Genomic DNA, 19,850 nt, shown 5'->3' with positions numbered 1-19,850 from the left:
GTCTGTTACAAATACTTCGAGACAGATTGGCTACATTACCTCATATTCCAGAGTAGGCTATATTTATTATTTATGTGTTTGAATTGGACTGAAAAATTTGCATATTAACTCACGGAAATGCATTGTAATCCTTTCTAGATGTCATTATTGTGATGTATATGTGTTTTCTGGTAGGGTGCTTCCACACATCTGCAAAGGGCCAGTCAAGGGACTTATGAGGGTCTTAATAAAGCAGCATGATTTATCTTCAGGATTATTGGTATTAATCCAAATACAGGTTTACATGCATGTTTATCACAGCCCTGCAGCAAACAAAGCTAATGGGAAAGAAAGGAACATTGTTGTGTCTAGCTGGTACTTGATTGTTTTGATTTGATCTGAGGTGGTACTTGACCTGAAAAGTTTGAGAGCCGCTGGTGTAGTCAATATTCGGTGTGTAATGATACTTCACCATGATGTCAAGAGACTTTCTCACGCAACTACTGAGAATAGCTGTCATTGTGGAAGAAAGGATGGAAAATTGGAAATTTTGGATCTGTTCACATCTATTATGACATCTTCCTTATGAAGAGAACTGAGGCGTTTTATGCATTCATGCATATACTGTCCAAAACCTGCTGATGTGTACAGTCATTTACTCATTTGCCATTCACTTCATAGACATAGTCAGATATTTTGCTATATTAGAAAAGATGGAGCATAAATGAGTGTAACCGGACACAACTTTGTGTGACGTTGCATACGCAAAACTTCCTGAATGACATAAGAAACTACATGAAATTCAGTCTAACTGTTCAGACTAAGACGCAGGATGTTCAGGATAGGATTTATAAACATTTGACTTGATTTATTTTGTGTGTGTGTTCGGACTACAACTAAACACTGATTTAAAACCAAACAAGCTCAAAAAAATGTTGCGTGCTGCACATTGTTTGCGTGTATTTCTGTGTTTTTCTCTTGTTCTCTGTTTACGTGTGTGTCAATCTCGGCTCAGGTGACGTGATCAGCCTGTAATGGCTCCATAGAGACTCATTCCTTTGGATCCATTAGAATTCTGTCGGAGGAAAGGATGATGAAAGTCTCTCTCACAGATATTTATGACTGGCCTGGGAGGGCGCAGTCACTACAGCCTTAATTTCACTCTTTTTCTCTTGTTTGCTCTCTATTTTATCACTCATTTGTTTCTCAGTCTCTCAAGATTTCCCCTCTTCCCTCTCTGTATTTGAACTGTATCTTTGCCAATGTTTTCTTTTATCCCCTTGCTCTCTGCTCCCTGCTTGAATGTTAAAGGGACAAATCAAACCAGGATACAATGTACTCTAATGTTCACAAGACTAGACATTAGTCAATATATTGACTGTTTTATTCACATATCATTGGACATACACTTGAACATTACTGTCCTGCAGTACACAGTTTGCCACTGTAAATTTTGCATAAATTTAATAGCATTACATTTTTTTTAATTAGTGAATGAACACATTAAATCAAGAACCTAAACATAATAGAAGTTGTTATATTAATATATTGCAGTATAATATCATATGATGGCTACATAATAATATATTCTAATATATTAAAGAGGCCATATTATACCCTTTTTCAAAGTCTTGATTTTGTTTTTGGTGTACATTATTTTTCACACATTCTACCTCTTCCCATTCTATCAGTAACAGTATTTAGTTCCAGTCTCTATGAAGCCCTTCCTTCCGAAAAGCACAATGTGCTCTGATTGGCTGACTGGACTAGTGTGTTGTGATTGGTCAACCGCATTGAACATGTTTCGGAAATGTCACAGCCCTTGCCATAACCACAATTTTCAACACACTACTAACGCCCCTTTTTTGCATATGTCTTGGGTGGAAATTATTTAAATGAGGGATATTGTGACGTGTACATTCCTGGAAGAAAATTACAAAGACTACAATCGAGGCGTTTCAGGGAGTTTGAGAAACAGATTATGCTTTGTGTTATAGAAATATATGATTAATTAAATCAAAATAATCAAAATAAAATTGAAAAACAAAACAGTTTGCATGTTCAAGTAGCCATTTCAGGAGCAGGGCTGGGTTTCCCTGAAACTTTCTTAACTCTACGTCATTCTTAAATTATACCTTAAGCTGTACCTTAACATTAATACGTGTTTCCAGAAACGTTCCTAGTTAAGTGTACCTTCTGTAAGTCATACTTTTGTAAGGTTGGTCTGGAGCATTCTTAGCTATACCTTATCACTGTTGACAGTCAATACGAATATAATTCTGAAGCTGTAATACACCCAGTGTTCAATTAGGATTATGGCAAAAAATAAAATGCAAAAATTCACTGCTAAATTCAAACGTGCTTTGGCACTGAACCAGAGACAGATGCGCGCTCTGCACTTGTCATGTAACGTTATCACAACTATTCGGTGTTTTTAACCTCATCGCGCTTTATTTTATGTTTTAGACATTTAAATACACATTTGAATTAAGTAGGCTACTGCATAAAAAAAGACATTTATAGTTTGTTAAATTCAAATTACACTGATGTCTACGGAAGCTGCAACAATAACCCTTTCAATTATAATTTGACAAAGTGTTTTATTCATATCAGATCCACATTGTTTATGAAACAATAAAGTTTACTCTATTCTTCTCCCAGTCCACCGGCCACATACTTTTATGTATTTCGGGGAAGATTTCATATATCCGACAGCTCTAACTGCCGTGCAAACTCATCGCGCAACAAAACACATTCACTTCCACATATTTTACAATCGGAATATATCATAAAATTCATGATATAGTTAACAAGTTTGTGAATATTTAAAAAAATAAAATAAATAAATAAATAAATATTGACTGAGACTGATTTCTCACATAATGCAGTGAAGTAGCCCCTGTATAGAGTGAATTATCGTTTTTCGAGCCATCAATATCAACCAATTTAGCACTGCCGCCATGGACAGCACCTGGTAACGTCGCACTTAAAAAGATATACCTTAAGCAACCTCATAAGGTATAGTTCGGGGAACACGCCTAGAAATGGTACATCTTCAGTTAAGGTCTACCTTTAGAGTCTTCGAAGCGCCCTAAGAGACAACGTTATCGGGAAACCCTGCCCAGGTCATGATCACAGGAGAAGACTTAAAGAGCTATAGACAGATGGAGAGAGGAGAGAGAGGGAAGCGCAAAAATATGTAAGTGAACCAAAAAAAAAATAAAAAAACAAATCTGGCCCCAGCAGATTGTTGAGAAAAAGAAAGAGACATGAGGGAAGAAGTGTAAGATGGGAAGAAAGGAAGGAAACAGAAAACATCTGTGCTAGATGCTCCCAAGGGACAGTACATGTTCATTTATTGAGGGCATCTCAGCCAGGCACTGCACCAGTTCAGCTCACTGAGGTTCATTCAGACACCTCTGTCTGTTCTTGGCTCCTCTGAGCAGCTGTTAGCATATAGCTGTGGTTTGGCATGGCGTCTGATGTAGTTTGCCACTGTGGTTCTCAACTGCTGGGTTGAAATTTAAAAAATGGGTCACAGATCTGTTCTCATGCTAAATGTACATCATAAAATCCTAATAACGATATATTGTGCATATCGGAACTTTTAAGGTAGAGAAAATGTATCTTTTGTTATGTATGTCAAAGGTCATGCATCCAAATAAACTGATATTTTGCTTCAAGTCTGTCATCTGGTAGTATCCAGTCCAATTATGTAGATGCTATATTATAAAAAAAAAATTATATATATATATATCATATATAATATAATAGAGAAGGAGCCATTTATATTGTTACTACATATTTTAGTTTAAAATAAATGCTTTTCTTTTTAACTACCTGCTCTAAGCGGGACTCGAACCCGGGTACGCCACCATGACTTTTTAACTATTTTTGATTAAAAAAATACATAAGAGACTTCTTACAAAAACTAAAAAGTCTTACTGACCCCAAACTCTTGAACAATAGTGTATAGATTGGGACATTTTTATAGCATTGGTTTATAGGGCTTCACAAGTCAGAGGTGTCAAAGAGTACCTGAAAACCATGCTTGAGTAAACGTACAGAAAAAAGAGAAAAAGTCTTAGAGCATCTGATTTTAACAGTACTTAAGTATTTTACTCATACTAAATATAGGCTTAAAAGATGCACTAGTCCTCAACACCAAAGAGACATGCCATTGAAACACAAGAAACAGTTGATTTATGAGAAGAGCAATCATATTTATTTCCTACAATCAAAATAAAAATGAACACCTCAAAATTGCAGTAAATCAAGGTCGACACAACAGCCTCTTGAACGTCTATAGACAATCAAGTCTCAGTTAAGCTCAAGTGCTCAAAAAGAGCACAAGTAAATCAATATGCTTCAAAAAGCTTTCTTCACTATAACAGAAAATTAAAATAATGTTAAGTAAAATTAAAAACTCAAAGCCTTCTTGCACTGGACGTGCCGGTTTCGGTCTCAGTGGTGGCTGCAGTCCTCATCTCATATATAAAACACAAGTGAAACACAACTACTTGCTTATGTACCCACATTCATGTAAAGTAGACTTGTTGACAAGTTTCAGTGAGTAAGGGCAAAACACACAAGATGTTGTACTTTCAGTGCCATGTAGATGGCAATATTACTGCTATTTTAGCAGAAACTGCTGCAGAAAATGTTAGGTGCCATGCAAAATGTAAAGTGTAATTGCATTGCTCATTACAAATGTAGTGGAGTAAAGAGTACATACTGTATACTGTACCTGTTAAAAAATTTACTCAAGTAAAGAGTAAAAGTTGCTAATATCTTTGATACTCAGGAAAACTACAGAGTAGCTAAAATGATACGCAAGTACAATAACTAATTATATTTACTCAAATACTTTACACCTCTGTCACAAGTTCACTTAATAAGCACTTTTAATTAAGTCAGCCTTTCTCTCTCCAGTGTTGCTGAGGTGTTGGAGAAACAGGGCCTCCAGAAGCCCATCTCTTTCGTGAGGAACAGTCAAAACAGCAAAGAGGAAGCTCATCAGCTGATGGTCCGACTCACTCGTCACACAGGACGCAAGTATGAAACACTCTCACACATACACAACCACCTTAACATTTCCCAGAGCACTCAAGTACACATGTCTCACTTTTTGTTGTTTGCATAGAAAACCTCCTGTGAGTGAGACAGTGTGGAGAAGTTTACTTCAAGATCTCCTGGACATGCAGCAGAATGTTTATACCTGTCTAGAGCCAGAAACTTGCCACCAGGTAATATAATGTGATATGATATGTAAGAAATAAGGTATGAGAGGCTGTGCTGAAGGGCGTTGTTAGGCACAACGTGAAGCGGAATGCCTGCAACCCCTTCAGCCGTGACTAATTCATGATACAACACTAGTCTCAAGTACCTTATCTCTTTTATAAAAATTACCACACAATACAAATATTAAAGCCAAAAAAATATGGATCAATGCAACTTTCATGAAGTAAAATCACTAAAAGCCTTCCTTCCGCCGGAAAAAAATAGTCCCTGACTGTGAACAGCAACAGAAGTTACATTATTACTCCATTAGATGGCAGCAAAGACTGTCTTTATGAGTGAGTCACTCAGTAGTGAAGACTTTTATATTGAAAAGACTGAATTGTTGTGAAGACGGAACTGACAAATGCTGTGACTACTAGCGCTGTCAGTGTCAGCAGGGCAAGGGAAAACCCATTAACTATTAAAAGGACAATATTTTGCAGCAGACATTTAAACTGATTTTTTTATTATGAACATAGGACTGACCTGAAGGAAAATGCTAAATCTGAATGCAGGTAATAAACTCGCTCACTCAATCTCTTTCTAATAATACTCTTCTACATAATATAGTAAGCTTCAATGAATAATATCAATTGAGAACAGTTTAAGTTGCTAAAAGTGGTTGCTAAGGGTGCTGTATAGTGATACACAGAACCGTTGGGTGAAGCGGTCATAGCCATGTTTTATCGTGAATAAAACACAGCTATTGACCAATCAGAAGCAAGGACAAGAGCTAACCGTTTTATAAAATATAATATGATATAATATACAGTTTATGCTTAATTTATATAGTATTATTTTGCGTTTTATTTATTAATCTTACTGTTGTGACTTGTCTGGTTTGTCATAAAGCTATATGTTTTACTGTACTACACTAGCCTATACGTTATGCTCCTTAATGCAGCATTTGAGGTATTCGAGTTTCTGTGATCTTTCCACTCTTGTTTTCTTACCATTTCCTTCTGCCTCACAGCTCCAACATTATCTACAACATTATCATTACCTGCTTTTGTTGCTTAGCCTGGTTTTCATCTGTTAGTGTATGTCTGTATATCCGTGTGTGTGTGTGTGTGTGTGTGCGTAAGAGTTTCACATTAAGCATTAATCTGATGCTGACGGTGGGCTTTGTCTGTTTGCTCTGTAATTTAGCGGCATTCTCTAACAAGGCTGCTTTCCCGTCATTATCGATTTCTTCATCACAATCAAGAGCAGAACAGCTGAGCTGAACTTGCTGTCAGGAGTTCATCCTCAACTCTGTGCTGCTCACCCCCTCAACTAGAAAGAAAAAGTATTAAAAACAACAACAACAACAAAAGAGTTGAAAAGAATTATCTTTCAACCTGTTCTCTTTTCGAATTGGTCCTACCCAGTTCCTGTCAGTACGGCTCCTGTACTGTAATTTTCTCCAAGCTACTGAAAGACGATCCCAGACGAGCAGTAAATTGAAAGTTCTGAGAGCAAAATGAAAGAACTTGAATGTAGTTTTTTGGAATTGGCATTCTCACCATTTCCCCTCTGCGTCTGGGTCCATTTGACGGAGTGCAGCAGAGTTGCTTTGAAATCTCTTCAATAGCTAAACAGCTAATGAACTTACACAAACCTCAGCAACCAGCTCTAAACTCTGCCTCACTTCTGTGGGTGTGCATTAGGAATGGCTCATTGGCTTGCAGACCGAGCAGGGGCGGATATTTCATTTTGTGCGGTGTTGGGAGTTAACCGTGTTATGTTTATAGGTGCAATGTGCACTGCAGATATTGGATTCTGTAATGCAGACAGATTAAAGCACTTGCAGATTATATTTCTAAAGACCATATGAAACTCTAAGGGCCACGGTTAATGACATTCTGGTGTTGCAGCACACACATAGACACACACTGGGGTAAAAAAAAAATTTTGTTTCAACAACTGTCTCAATATTTGTCCCCAGTAATACTACTTTATTTAGCTGATTTCAGTTTGATTGTATACTAAATGAACTACAATCCCTTGAAACATTGCAAGTTACTTAATTATGATGGAAAGATATGAAACTATAGATAGTTTTAAAGTTTATTCCTAAATATTTGGATATTTACAAATTCAAATGTTCAAAGGTTTGTGGTCGGTATGGTGTGGTTGTTAAAAGAAGTCTATTATGCTCACCCAGGCTGCATTTATTTAATCAAAAATTGGGTAAAAACAGTGATATTGTGAAATGTTATTACAATTTAAAATAACTGTTTTCTTAACGTATTCAAATTGTAATTTATTCCTGTAATGGCAAAGCTTCAGTGTCACATGATCCTTCAGAAGTCAAATTTAATACGCTGATTTGTTCCTCGAGAAACATTTCTCTTTATTATCAATGTTGAGCTGTGCTGCATAATATTTTTGTGGAAACTCATACATTTTCACAGGATTTTTTTTTTTCCGAATGGAAATTTCAAAAGAACACCTTTTTGTTTGATATAAAGACATTCTGAAGGGAATTGATGCATTTGTGTAAGACAAATATCCTTACTTAAAATGTTATAAAGTAAAATAACGAGCTTCCGGTGCGAATAAGTAACTTCTGTGATTTAGTACACAATGCCATGACGTGCTATAGGTTATAACGTATGCATAGAACGTCATGGCATTGTGTACTATGTTGTGGAAGTTAACACTTATCGATTCACTTCAGAAGGCCTTTATTAATCCCCCGGAGCCGCGTGGAGTACATTTTATGATCAATGGATGCACTTTTTTGTACTTCATAAACTTATTCCCATTATAAAGCTTGGATGAACCAGGATATTTTTAATATAACTCTAATTGTGTTTGACTGAAAGAAGAAAGTCATATACACCTAGGAGGATGGCTTGATGGTGAGTAAATTATGGAGTGTAGGGAGACCCATTTATGTAATTCACAGTGCTTCATAGGAATGTGCTTTTTTTTTTTTCTTTTTTTTTTAAATAACTTTTTAATAGTTTTATTTTTGTTGAGATTCTCTGATTGGTGAAGGTTTCTCAGCAGGGTTGTGGTTATTGTAATTCTTAACTATAGGAATTGCACAGTTAAGCATGATTTTAAAAAAGTTGAAATAATGTGGACTGATGGTATATCAGAACTATATGTTGTTGTAGTTTTTTTGTTGATTTAATATGATTTTATTTTTATTGTCACCATTCCTGTTCATTTTCTTCATTGGGGAATTGATGCTCAATATAAATGATTCAAAAAACAATTTTCCCATGTAGAAAATGTATGGTATTTTTACTTCAGGAGTCTGCCAGTTGCGCCCTATAACAGTGACAATCAACAAACATTATTTAAGCATAAAGATGAACTCTAAAAATCACCATGAAACAAATAGTAGTTAGTGTATTTTTGTGTGAAGAACATAATGAATCATAAGAGAATTAGTTCTATCTATTATTTATTAATGCTTTTTTTTTATTATTTTATGACATTTTAATGAGGGAACTTTGAGCAGTGTTTTAGTTTGAAGAACACACACATAGGCCTAACCACATGGAATGCTGATTTCTTGCTCTGCCTAAATGTAGCTGAAGGCAACATTGAAATTACACAGAACACCACAGCTGTGGCACAGAGATGCTCATGAGATTGTGTTGTCATTGAAAGCAGTTTTTGATATTTCTCCTGTAGTGATTCTGCCTCGCCAGCAATTGACTAAAGACAGGTGATTAATTGCCACCTGTAAGTGTTCTTCCCGTGGGTCCCTGCTACATGGCACTGATCTTTTTCTCTCTCTTTCTCTGTCAATCTCTGTCTCTTATGTCCACGCAGGTGTTTGTGGAGAGTTTGTTATGTTCGGGACGAGAGGAAAATGTCCGTCTGGCGGGTCAGCTGATGCACTGCAGCGCCGTGTCAGAGGACACTCCGGTCAGCGTTTCGTTCCGTGGTAAAGCTCACGGCCGTGTGTCTTATAGCCGCAGCGTGGAGCTGGTTCTGGCCGCCGCCCGTGAATACTTCAACTCTTCTGCCACCCTCAGTGACCCCTGCATGAACTTGGCACGGTATGATGTCTGATTTGTTTAGATGATCTGCTTCAGTCTATTTGAACCAGCAAACTCCAGCAGAAAGAAAAACTAAGATTTTAATATTCTAGTGGTTCGCAAACTATGAGGTCAGGGGAGCATGGGAGCATAGCATTTCTCATGTAAAGCAGTGAAAGTTATTTTGTTGTTAATTTATAGTTATTATAAATAATAATATTATGTATAAGATTAATATCTGTATTATTGTAGTAATAATATATATTTTTTAATTATACAAAAATGGATCAATTTACAATATCACAAAATAAATTAATAGTTATTTTTTAATCTAATTATTTATTTTCGTGACAAAAAATACACAGAAATTGCAGAGTAATATAGCCCTAGTTATTTTTTTTCTTGTCTTTAATCATAAAAAATACAAAAAGCTAAAAGAAAATGTTGAAAATTTGTTTTTTTTTTCACTGCAAAAAAAATTAATTCATAATGTTAGCTAAATGAATTAATAATTTTTTTATTATTATTATTATTATTATTATTATTATTATTATGAAAAAGTTTTCAACTTTCAAAGGGGCATCAACACCCCTTTGATAACCACTGGAAAAATGTGAACAAGTGTACTCATGTCAAAAAATATGAGCTGACAGGGGGCAGAATCGAACTCGAGTTCGGACCAAGCAATCAAACCATGAGTAAAAATAGCCTGAAACTACTAGTCTCTTCAAACTCTGCTGCAGTTGTGTGAGGAGTTTATGATGAAAGAGAAAGAAACCCTTCAGGAATCAAACCGTCCAGCGTCATTCTGGTTTCCTGCCTCTCTTATGAGTCCAGCCCTACACAATGGCTATTATTGGTGTAATTAGCTGCCATAATGAGAGATCGACTCCATCAGAGACAGACAGTCGGTCGCTCACTTCCGCCCTGCAGCTCTAGGTTAATGTTTCCAGTCTCTCAGTCTGTCTATTTTTGTTGTCTTGGGCTGGAGCGCTAAGGGTGACAGACTGCGGCCCCTGAGCGATGGGCCGTGTTGCAAAGTGGGTCAGTAATTAGGCCGTCGTCTGTTCATGGGCTGGACGGGCCGCCACTCCATATGCATTCACACGCGTCTCACATCACTGTCATTCTTTCACACTCGCATGCCACCGACAGACGGGAAACTTAGATGGACAGTAATTATGAGCTTAATGTTTAAATTATAGGACTTTCGCCTCCACTGAGAGAGAAAGAGACTAAAAGATTGAAAACAAAATGGAAGGAGAATGTGAACGTGTCAGTGAGGGACTCTGGGAGAAACTAGTGCTACTTATACTACGCCCTAAAAGTATGTACTCTTTCTGTGAACAAAAAGTACTTACTTTTGAGTGTGTAGCAAAAGAGTAGACAAGCTTTGGGACATACTAACACGTCATACAATCGCGTCTTTTCTCTCTGCCGCATCCAGTCACCGTAAACTGGCCTGTCAATCATCTTACATCCTCCACATTTCATTTAGTTAATTTCCTACAGTATCGGAGAGAAATGCAGCACCCTGATCTGCAGTCGCGAGTCTTTCATGTGGAGAACTGTCCTCATATTAATGCATAATGATGCATTTAAAAGTTAATGGCCTTTCGGATCTTTATAAAAGTCCACATTGGTATTTGCAGATGAAAAATAACACAGGTAACATTAAATATATATTTTCTATCAGGTTAAGCTGATTATTAGTCACTCAAACCTCTCAGCGTCGATCGCGCTTATCCGCCATGTTTTGTAGTTTTTTAACACTTTTTACTCGTGTTTGTAGTTCCGAACTGAATCCTCGTCCAAATGCGCAATGGGTTGTGGGCAATATTAGCCTTTATAGTGTGCACGGATCCACACTTCGATCACTTTATATGATGAACACATTTAATTTAGACTTTTATTCATATATCAACACACATAATGGAGCACATCAAATATGGTCAACCGTACTTGCTTGACACACAAAAACAAACCTCATTTGTTCTTGTGGAAGCTCAAATGTGTTTACTTTTCTAAGCAAAAGGATTTTTGCCTTGTGAGCATTTAAAATGATGATTTAAAAACAATAATTTCTGTTGGATCTCCATAGAAATAATAGAACGCAAATAGGTTCATGTTTCCTCCACAGACCACTATTGAATGTTTTTGTTGTCGGACATTTTGCATAAAAGAGGCAGGTTTTGCATGGCACTTTTTAAATCTAATTTTCATTATGATATATTGATTGTGTTGAGTTTGGCCATTTACTTTTAGGTACATCAAACTTTGTAAAGAGGTTAAGAAAAAAAAAAAATCTGTTGTGGATTTTCAAACTAGGTTAAAATGCAAATGAAAAACCGACAGAATGCTAAAGATGCCCTAGATATCTCTTCTGGTCTTGTCTAACTGTCCCTTTCTCCCTCTTCTTTCTAACACTGAAATAAATTGTGTGTATGTGTGTGTAAGTGATATGCAGGGTTTTAATTAGATTATATTAAAACAAGATATTCTCATTTTCTACATTTGCAAAACCCTAAATACTACTTTCAAATGAAAGTTTTTTTTTTTTTTTTTTTTAAGACCTTGATAACCTAAAATACATTTATAGAAATATAATATCTCCACATTTCTGGGTTATTAGCAATGCTGAATGTCTCCGCATTCAATTCCAAAGACATTTTTCAAATGTCAGCGCAAAGTGCTATGTCTTGGCCTTGAAAATAGACATCCCGTGTGTAATCCTGAGAGAGCGAGTACTTAAGTCATCACATACAGACACTTCCTGCCAAACAAAACCAAGAAAAACACTTGTAATTATTAGCTTACTGAGGCTAATCAGAGGCCTTCATTACAAAGACCGTTTTAGCCTCAGGAAGCAGAAGGCTGTGCAGAGGGTGTTTAAAGCAGTCGTTTCATGTTGAATGGTTTTTATAGGGATTTTGAAGATAGCTGGTGCTGTTGGTATATTTTAATAGTAAAGCAGTTGTCTTGGAAACCACTTGAAACCATTTGGGCTGCTCTGACTTGCTGGGCAGAGTGTTTTTAAAAAGTGCAGAAAGAAAGTGAAGCAGTGTGGTAAAAGAACATGAGGGTTTTCATCTGTCTGCGCTTCAGAAATCTGGTGGGATTGTGATGTGGTGTTTTGATGATGATTTTTCTAGTTCCTCAAGCCCTTGGTTGACTACTGGTCTTACAACTCTAATGATGAACCATTATATCTAATCACCTTCAGTGTAACTGCTGCTTTAAGCCCAAAGTATACTTTTTTTTTTTTTTTTTTTGTACACGTACGCTAGTGTATGTGTAAAGTCGAATGCATAGCCTTTCAAAGTATACTCTATTTGATAGCATTAGTGAATGCAGGCGGCCGACACATGCGCTTTAGAAAGTTTAATCTTTGTCCAGTGTCTGTGCTATTTTTCTCGAAGTTATGGCTGATAAAAATGGCTTTGTATTCTTTTAAACTAAAGTTGCGGCTATCACATAACCCTCTCATGCAAGCACTTGTCAATGCGGGTGTCTGTTGTTGTTGTTGTTGCAGTTTACGGTGTTTTGTTGTTGTTGTTGTTGTTGTTAGAGGTCACTCTTCCACCAGAACTAGACTTGCGTACGGCTTTTGCCGGAAGCCAATTTTTATAGTTTATATAAAGTTTTAAATATGGATATTATTATTATTATTATTATTATTATTATTATTATTATTATTATTATTTTATTTATTTATTTATTTATTTATATTTTTTACAAAAACCCATCGCTTCACTTCAGAAGTCCTTTATTAACCCCTTGGAACAGTCTGGATTACTTTTATGATGGATGGATATGCTTTTTTTGGGCTTAAAATTGTAGGTTATCATTCACTCCCATTATAAAGCTTGGATAAGCCAGGATATTTTTTAATATAACTCTGATTGTGTTTGTCTGAAAGAAGAACGTCATAATACTCCTAGGATAGCTTGAGGGTAAGTAAATCATGGGATAATTTTCATTTCTGGGTGAGCTATCTCTTTAAAGCTTCTCTTCTGTTGATGACAACCAGTTTATAAGTGCTTCCCCTTACATGTTTGGGAATGTGATGAACATTACGCAAGGAGAACTGGTTTCAGATATCCACTAAAATGATCTAGTTATTCCAGTTCAATAGTATATTAGTCTAGATATATATTTTGTATTGCAATGCAAAGACATTAAGTGCACTGTTCACCTTCCCGTCCAAATGTTTGAATGTCCAAATGTTAATTTTAATTAATAATTATGCAGTTATTTAGTAGACACTTTCAAATAAAGCTTCTTACATTATACTTATAACAGGCACAGTATACTCAAGGTCACTGGTGATAGTTTTAAACTACAACCTTGTGGTTGCTCACGCCAGATCACTGAGTCACACTACTATGATTAATATGTTGTGTACTGTATTGGTAGGAAACTGCTGCGTAAGCTCCTTAAACTGTTTGAAGGGTTGTATAATTTTTTTTATATATTGGCCTGTAGTTGTACGACCCACAGTAAATCTTATGCAAAGCGGAGCTGGAAACAGTCTTCTGGGTCCAATTGCGGTGTCACTGAACATAACTGCCATGTAAAACTCACAGATTGTGGAGGAAAATACTCGAAAAATACTGCTGCATTTGTTTTGTTGTTGTTTTTTTTTTTTCTCAAAATCTTAAATTGAATTATTATTTCTGCTCTGCTTTCTCTGTTGCTGCTGGCTTGGCTCAGAAGTGCACCACTAGCTTCCCTAGGTCCAGCTGTCTTGGCCAAACTATATTGGAAAGTGACAGAAGAGCTGGCCTGGGATCTGTGCTTTTATTTGTTTTTTGGTCTGTCCCTGTTGTCCTATGAAGCACATTTATAGCACCACAGATGTGAAGCAGACGCAGGCCTCTGCAAGCCTCTGATAACAGTATGAAAGCGACGTGATGTCAGAGTCTCAGTCTGTAATTAAGAAATAAGAAGAATCAAAACTCATTTGAAGGAATGGCTTCTGCTTTTTTCTGATTTGCTTTAAAGGAACAGTTCAATCAAAAATGTTGTCATCATTTACTCGCCCTCATGTCGTTCCAGACCAATATGAGTTTCTTTCTTCTGTGGGACACAAAAGGAGTTTTTTTCTTTTCAGAAAAGTTGAGGAGTTTTGGGTGAACTATCACTTAAATATTATATTTTGAATATTTTGTGTAATAATTGGTGTGTGTCCATCAGGTCGTGTCTGCTGTTGATTGCGGATTGTCCTTCTCTCGTCCAAGAGGAATTGGATCTTATCAACGCCCTCTCTCGACTGGAGCAGTTTGGCGTAAAAGTTCTTCCCTTACAAGGTAATGCAGCACTAACCTATTACTATTGTTCGAAAATATGTTATCTCTCCATTTCCTTCAGGAGATTGGTGCTCAAGATGACATCATCAAATTGACAATTGGAGAATAAGCCCCTGATGTTCCTGTTTGTATTTATTGCTCTGTTCAGGTTTGAGGAAAAAAAAAGGTTAAAATATAGCAAAAAAAATCAATTTTTCACACTAGTGATGATATTTGAAATACATTAAGGTTTAAAGCTTTCTGGTCAGTAAGATATACATTTTTAAGAAATTAATTTTGCTTAGCAAGGTTGTATTAAATTGATCAAAAGTGACAGTAAATATATATAATGTTACAAAAGTTTCTTGAGCACCAAATTAGCATATCAGAATGATTTTGGTAGGATCATGTGACACTGAAGACTGGAGTAATGATGCTGAACATTCAGCTTTGCCATCACAGGAATAAATTATATTTTAATATATATTAAAATAAAAAAATAGTTATTTTAAATTGTAATATTATTTCACAGTATTAGCATTTTTACTGGATTCCAAAGGTTTGAACATTAGTCTTAATGTTCATGTTTATGTTTATGTATTTGCTCTAAAATGGCTCAAAATAGTAATTTTTTCCCATCATTTTGACCAAATAGCCAGATCTGTTCCAGTCAGAAAGGACCTTTATAGTGTTGGTCTATATACACATAAAATGAACATGACTCTGTTTATTTTCCTCTCCAGAGTCTTACATTTCAAGTTAAAAGCAGTTCAGCCTCAAAAAACATGGTGTTCTCCATTCTTTATTTCTTAATTCATCAAGACTTGCGTTCTTGTGATTATATAGTAACTGACACATTCATCTATCGTCAAGAGATTTTCTTTACTCATTTTCAGTTTTCTGTAGAGGCTACAAAGGAGAAATCTGGTAAAACCAATGTTAATGTTCTGGAGATCCAAAGCAGACAATCATCTAATGTTAATCTGTTGTTGTTAGTGAAGCACATTTGTGAGATGGTAGAGACAAATTTCAAGGTATCATTGATAATACAACTCAAGTGAAATGTCAAGTAAAAGTACTCATGTTTCTAAAAAGGGAAGGCCTCTTTAGCCCCATGTGTGCTTCTCCCGGTGTCCTTTTGAAGAAGCGAGGAAACTGTTTTATCTAGTCAAGACAAGGCTAGGAGCAGCTCAACTCTCTTTCCTAAACTTATGAAGGAAGTCTGAATACATCAAGTGGAAACTCTCCTTGAGCTCATTCGCTCTTCCTGACCCGAGTGACCCCGCAGCTGTCTGTGCGCGCCAGTCTTTTTCCTAGCAGACGAAGTTATACACTCAACAGGGAGCTGTAGCCTGCCTCAAAGCTCGACTTACTGCTTAATTTAACTGCTTATTTGCCATCTTTTTCTCAGATTTTCTCCATTCATTTAAATCTTTGCTTTTCTATTATATAAATAAAGGAGCGAAAGCTAAAGACGCAAAAGCTGAAATGTAATCAAATACACTCACGTTTAAGCAAACAAAAATCCTCTTAGTGGCGCACACACAGAGGCACGGCTGTTTTTGGAACCAGGTTAATGGCTTTGGCAGGTGCTACTGATGGCTGGCTGGTCGTGTGCGGTTCAGGTGCTGCCCCTGTGGTGTCTCCTCTGAAGATGGAGCTGTCTGCCCACCCGCAGGCCTGTAACTCGTGGCCCTGCTCGGCCCCCTGCCTGCTGCAGACCAGCGTGACCTCCAGCACAGACCACTTCCAGCTCAATATTTTAAACTGTGCTCAGTCAGACAGCAGAGACCTGCTTTGTGTCCATCCAATTACCACACATCACAACTACTTGCTTGTTATGACAGGAAGTGTGGAGAATGTGTGCGGTGAATTACGTACTTTTTCAGTTTAGATCTTTGCTGTGTTCTAAATAGAATACTACCTGATGCATACTGCACAGTACATAGTGTATACTGCATATTATTTTACATGGTACATAGTGTATACTGCAATATTTTATTTATTTTATTTTGTCATTTAAAGAGCACGTTAGTAATATGCGCCTATAGGCGGGTCCACAACGCGTGTACACTCTGCTTGTTACACGTACAGGGATGCGCAGCAGCACACAAACATGCCAAATATAAATATATATAAAAATAAAAGGATTACAGTGTAAAAGGTTATTATTGTGTGCATAAAGATAAAAATGCTTTGGTGGAATCTGGCTTGTCCTGTTGATGGTCTGCTCGCACGCTTTAACCTTGCACACGAGCAGATCAGTTTCCTCGCTAGAGAAGCATTCAATTTTTCCGCTTGCAAATTCCGCCATATAAATAGCAATCTGCCATGGAGTGAGCACAACTGGCTTTAAAGGGAATGGGAGATGAGACTCTGATTTATTGGATGTTACGCCCAAAACACACCCATTACTCATTAAGAGAATAGGGTCTGACCATTTGTCCCTTCGTTAAACTAGCATAAATGGATTCGGACACGCCCTAAGTGCACCTGCACTGTACGCTTTAGACCATGCGCTTAGATCGTTAAAATAGGGCCATTTAACTACTTTGTCCTCTATGCAAGGATAAATTTGATTTTAAGGTGTCGACCATTACCTGAAATTAGGTGAAAGTATCCATAACTTCATTTCTCATAAAAGGAAAAAAGAAAAGTGGTCCAGAGATGCAACTTGCCCCACATTAAGGATTTCATTTCAAATAAAAAATGAGGATAAATGGGAACAACAAAAAATACTTGTATATCATAGCCATTTCTCAAGATTTGATTTGTTGCATGTTATCCACATTTTCATAAACCTGTTAGGAAAACTGTTTTATTCAATATTAAAAATGGAATATTTAAAGATTTATGAATATTTTAATATGAGTCTTTTAACATTTTTTGATATAATAAAAAATTTTTATTTCCTGCATTTGTACAGTAGGCAAAACTTACTTTCAGTATTATTTGCGCTTACCATAAAGTGTCTGGCACACTTTACCCCACAAATCATTTTGTCTGGAAAATTAATGGCTGATCTTTAAAAAAAAAAAAAAAAAAAAAAAACTTTATGGTTTACATGACACTGAATTTTTTTCTGAACATTAAACTGCATTTCACTTTTTCATGGGTGTCCTTCAAGGCTGCTATATATGATGGGCTATGTCTAAATATATGGTCATGTGACAGTTTGTCTGATATTCTTTAGAGATTACAAATAACATTGGCTCAGTGTAGAGAAATCTAGTAAAACCAATGTTAACATTAAATCTGATGATCTAAAGTGAAGAATCTCCAACTATCAATGTGTTTTTGTGTAAATATATGGTCATATGGTCATAAATTTTGCCACATTAGTGGGTTTGTTTGAAACAGTGATTGTATACTGCACAATTGTGGCTATTCTAGCCGGTATATACAGTACTGCATAGGCTACTGCATTTCTGCTAGGTCTTAACTTTGGTCTTTGTTTTGTCCCACTCTCTCATTTCCTCTTTCTCTCTGCAGTGCGTCTGCGGACAGATCGTCTATCATTGATAAAGGAGTGCATCTCTCAGTGCCCTACTGCGTACAGACAGTCCACACTCCTGCTCAGCCTGGCCAGACTGCTGCGCGTTGCAGGTAAAAACCGAATGAAAACTTCCCACAGCATCAGCCTTGCGGTCCATTTATGTATGTTCGTTGCAGAAAAATGCTTGATCAGAAGTATTCAGGTCAAGATTCATCAACACTGTCAGAGACAGCCTGCCACAGCAGTTACAATAAAAATTACCCACATCTGTTCTTGGCATTGCTTCAACTAGGGCTTTCTTTAAGTCGTTAGGCAATGTAATCCCTGAAAGTTATGAATATTTTGATGACATTCCAACATGACAAGACAGTTGTGTACTACAGCGACTATTTCTTATAGATTAAACAGTGCTAATCTGTAAGCTTTACAGTGTGTGTTTAATCTGTATCTGCTGAGTCAGCAGCGTCCTGTCTACAGGTGAATAAATAGATGAATACGCATGAGTGAGGGATTGAATGAATAAGTAGGCATTTCTTTGAAGTATGCTTTGCTCAAGGGTTGGAGATTAATATAGAATCGGACAGCCCAAAAAGATGCGCATCAGAGATGTGACCTCATGAATCAACAATCAGTTGGTTCCATGAATCAGCATGAAGTCAAGTGAAGAGATTGTATAAGATTAGTCTTGTTAGCTTTCAATCTCTCTTTTTTTTTTTTTTTTTTTTTTCGGAAGTAAATCCGTTGTGCATTTTTGTAACACTGACTTGTGGATCGAAAATATATCCAATTTATATTTGTACACAGCCCCATTTTTTCAAAGTGTTGTGTTGTCCGCTGCAGATAATTGGTCTGTGCTGTTTTGTCCCACATTTGGAATGTTTGGCTTTCGGTGTTTCATACACAGGAAATGGCAGTGCAAAATCAAAGACAGTGGGGTAATTTTGCAGTCGTACCAGTTCATCCTAGCAAAATTGAGTCACACTGACAGGATAAATGGGTGCAAAATGCAACCCTGGTATAAATTAGCCACTTTTCACAAATAGGGTACAAAATCATCTTGCGGCTTTTAAAAAGTTAAACCGTCATTTCATTTCTTTTTCAACAAACAGTCAATGAAAGATTAACCTTTAAAAATATTGATCATCAACATTAGTCTCTGCAAAAATATTAAGCAGCAAAAGTTTCTTGAGCAAGTTTCTAGATAATATATGGGTCAATGATATGACAGGTCATTTTTTTTTGTCCAAAGGCCTTAATAATAATAAAAAACAAAGATATGACATCCAAAGTATGTAAGGTAGTACAAATATATCTTTTATTTAATCCAAAAGGTTTTAATTATATTTTGCTACATATAAAAGTATTTTAAAGATTTTGAAGTGTCAAAAGGTCTTTCGGTTTAACCGTCCAAAGGCCAGTACAGCCATTTCATTTGTGATTAAAATATCAAAATATCAAAATATACCTTAAAAATTTTATAATATCATATATCAACAAACAAAATGGTATTAAAATTATGTGTAGAAGTCATTGCTTTGTTATGAGAAAGATCAATGAATTTCATTGATGTCATTTGAAATAACCAATAAAAAGGGAACCAATTTGGATAAAGTCATGCGGTCAATATCACATGGATGTGACATCATTCTGACACCTGGGGCACGTTCAAGCTCAAACCGGTGCAAAATGTTTTGCTACGTTTTCCGGGTTGAATGACATGTTTGCTGAAAATGGTGCGCAACAGGTTTGAGATAAATATTACAATATCATAGCACAACAACAGTGATCAGTAATAATGAAAAGCCTAATACAAACAATAAAAAT

At 36.3% G+C, this 19,850-nt stretch overlaps 1 protein-coding gene across 3 annotated transcripts in view; it reads left to right on the top strand.

Moving 5' to 3' along the window:
* Nucleotides 1–19,850, top strand: part of nbas (NBAS subunit of NRZ tethering complex) — a 189,004-nt gene that overhangs the window by 55,061 nt on the left and 114,093 nt on the right. For all 3 annotated transcript variants that reach the window (XR_010894960.1, XM_067384030.1, XM_067384029.1), the window contains exons 28-32: nt 4,912–5,034; nt 5,123–5,225; nt 9,034–9,263; nt 14,439–14,551; nt 18,023–18,136. Coding sequence is in view for 2 of the 3 variants with exons in the window: in XM_067384030.1 (XP_067240131.1) it covers nt 4,912–5,034; nt 5,123–5,225; nt 9,034–9,263; nt 14,439–14,551; nt 18,023–18,136 (683 nt within the window). In the remaining variant the exon portion in view is untranslated. The remainder of the gene's footprint in view (nt 1–4,911; nt 5,035–5,122; nt 5,226–9,033; nt 9,264–14,438; nt 14,552–18,022; nt 18,137–19,850) is intronic.

Source organism: Chanodichthys erythropterus, chromosome 4 (genome assembly GCF_024489055.1).
Source record: "Chanodichthys erythropterus isolate Z2021 chromosome 4, ASM2448905v1, whole genome shotgun sequence".
In the NCBI taxonomy this organism is placed as follows: domain Eukaryota; kingdom Metazoa; phylum Chordata; class Actinopteri; order Cypriniformes; family Xenocyprididae; genus Chanodichthys; species Chanodichthys erythropterus.
This window is presented reverse-complemented; position numbering and strand designations above follow the sequence as displayed.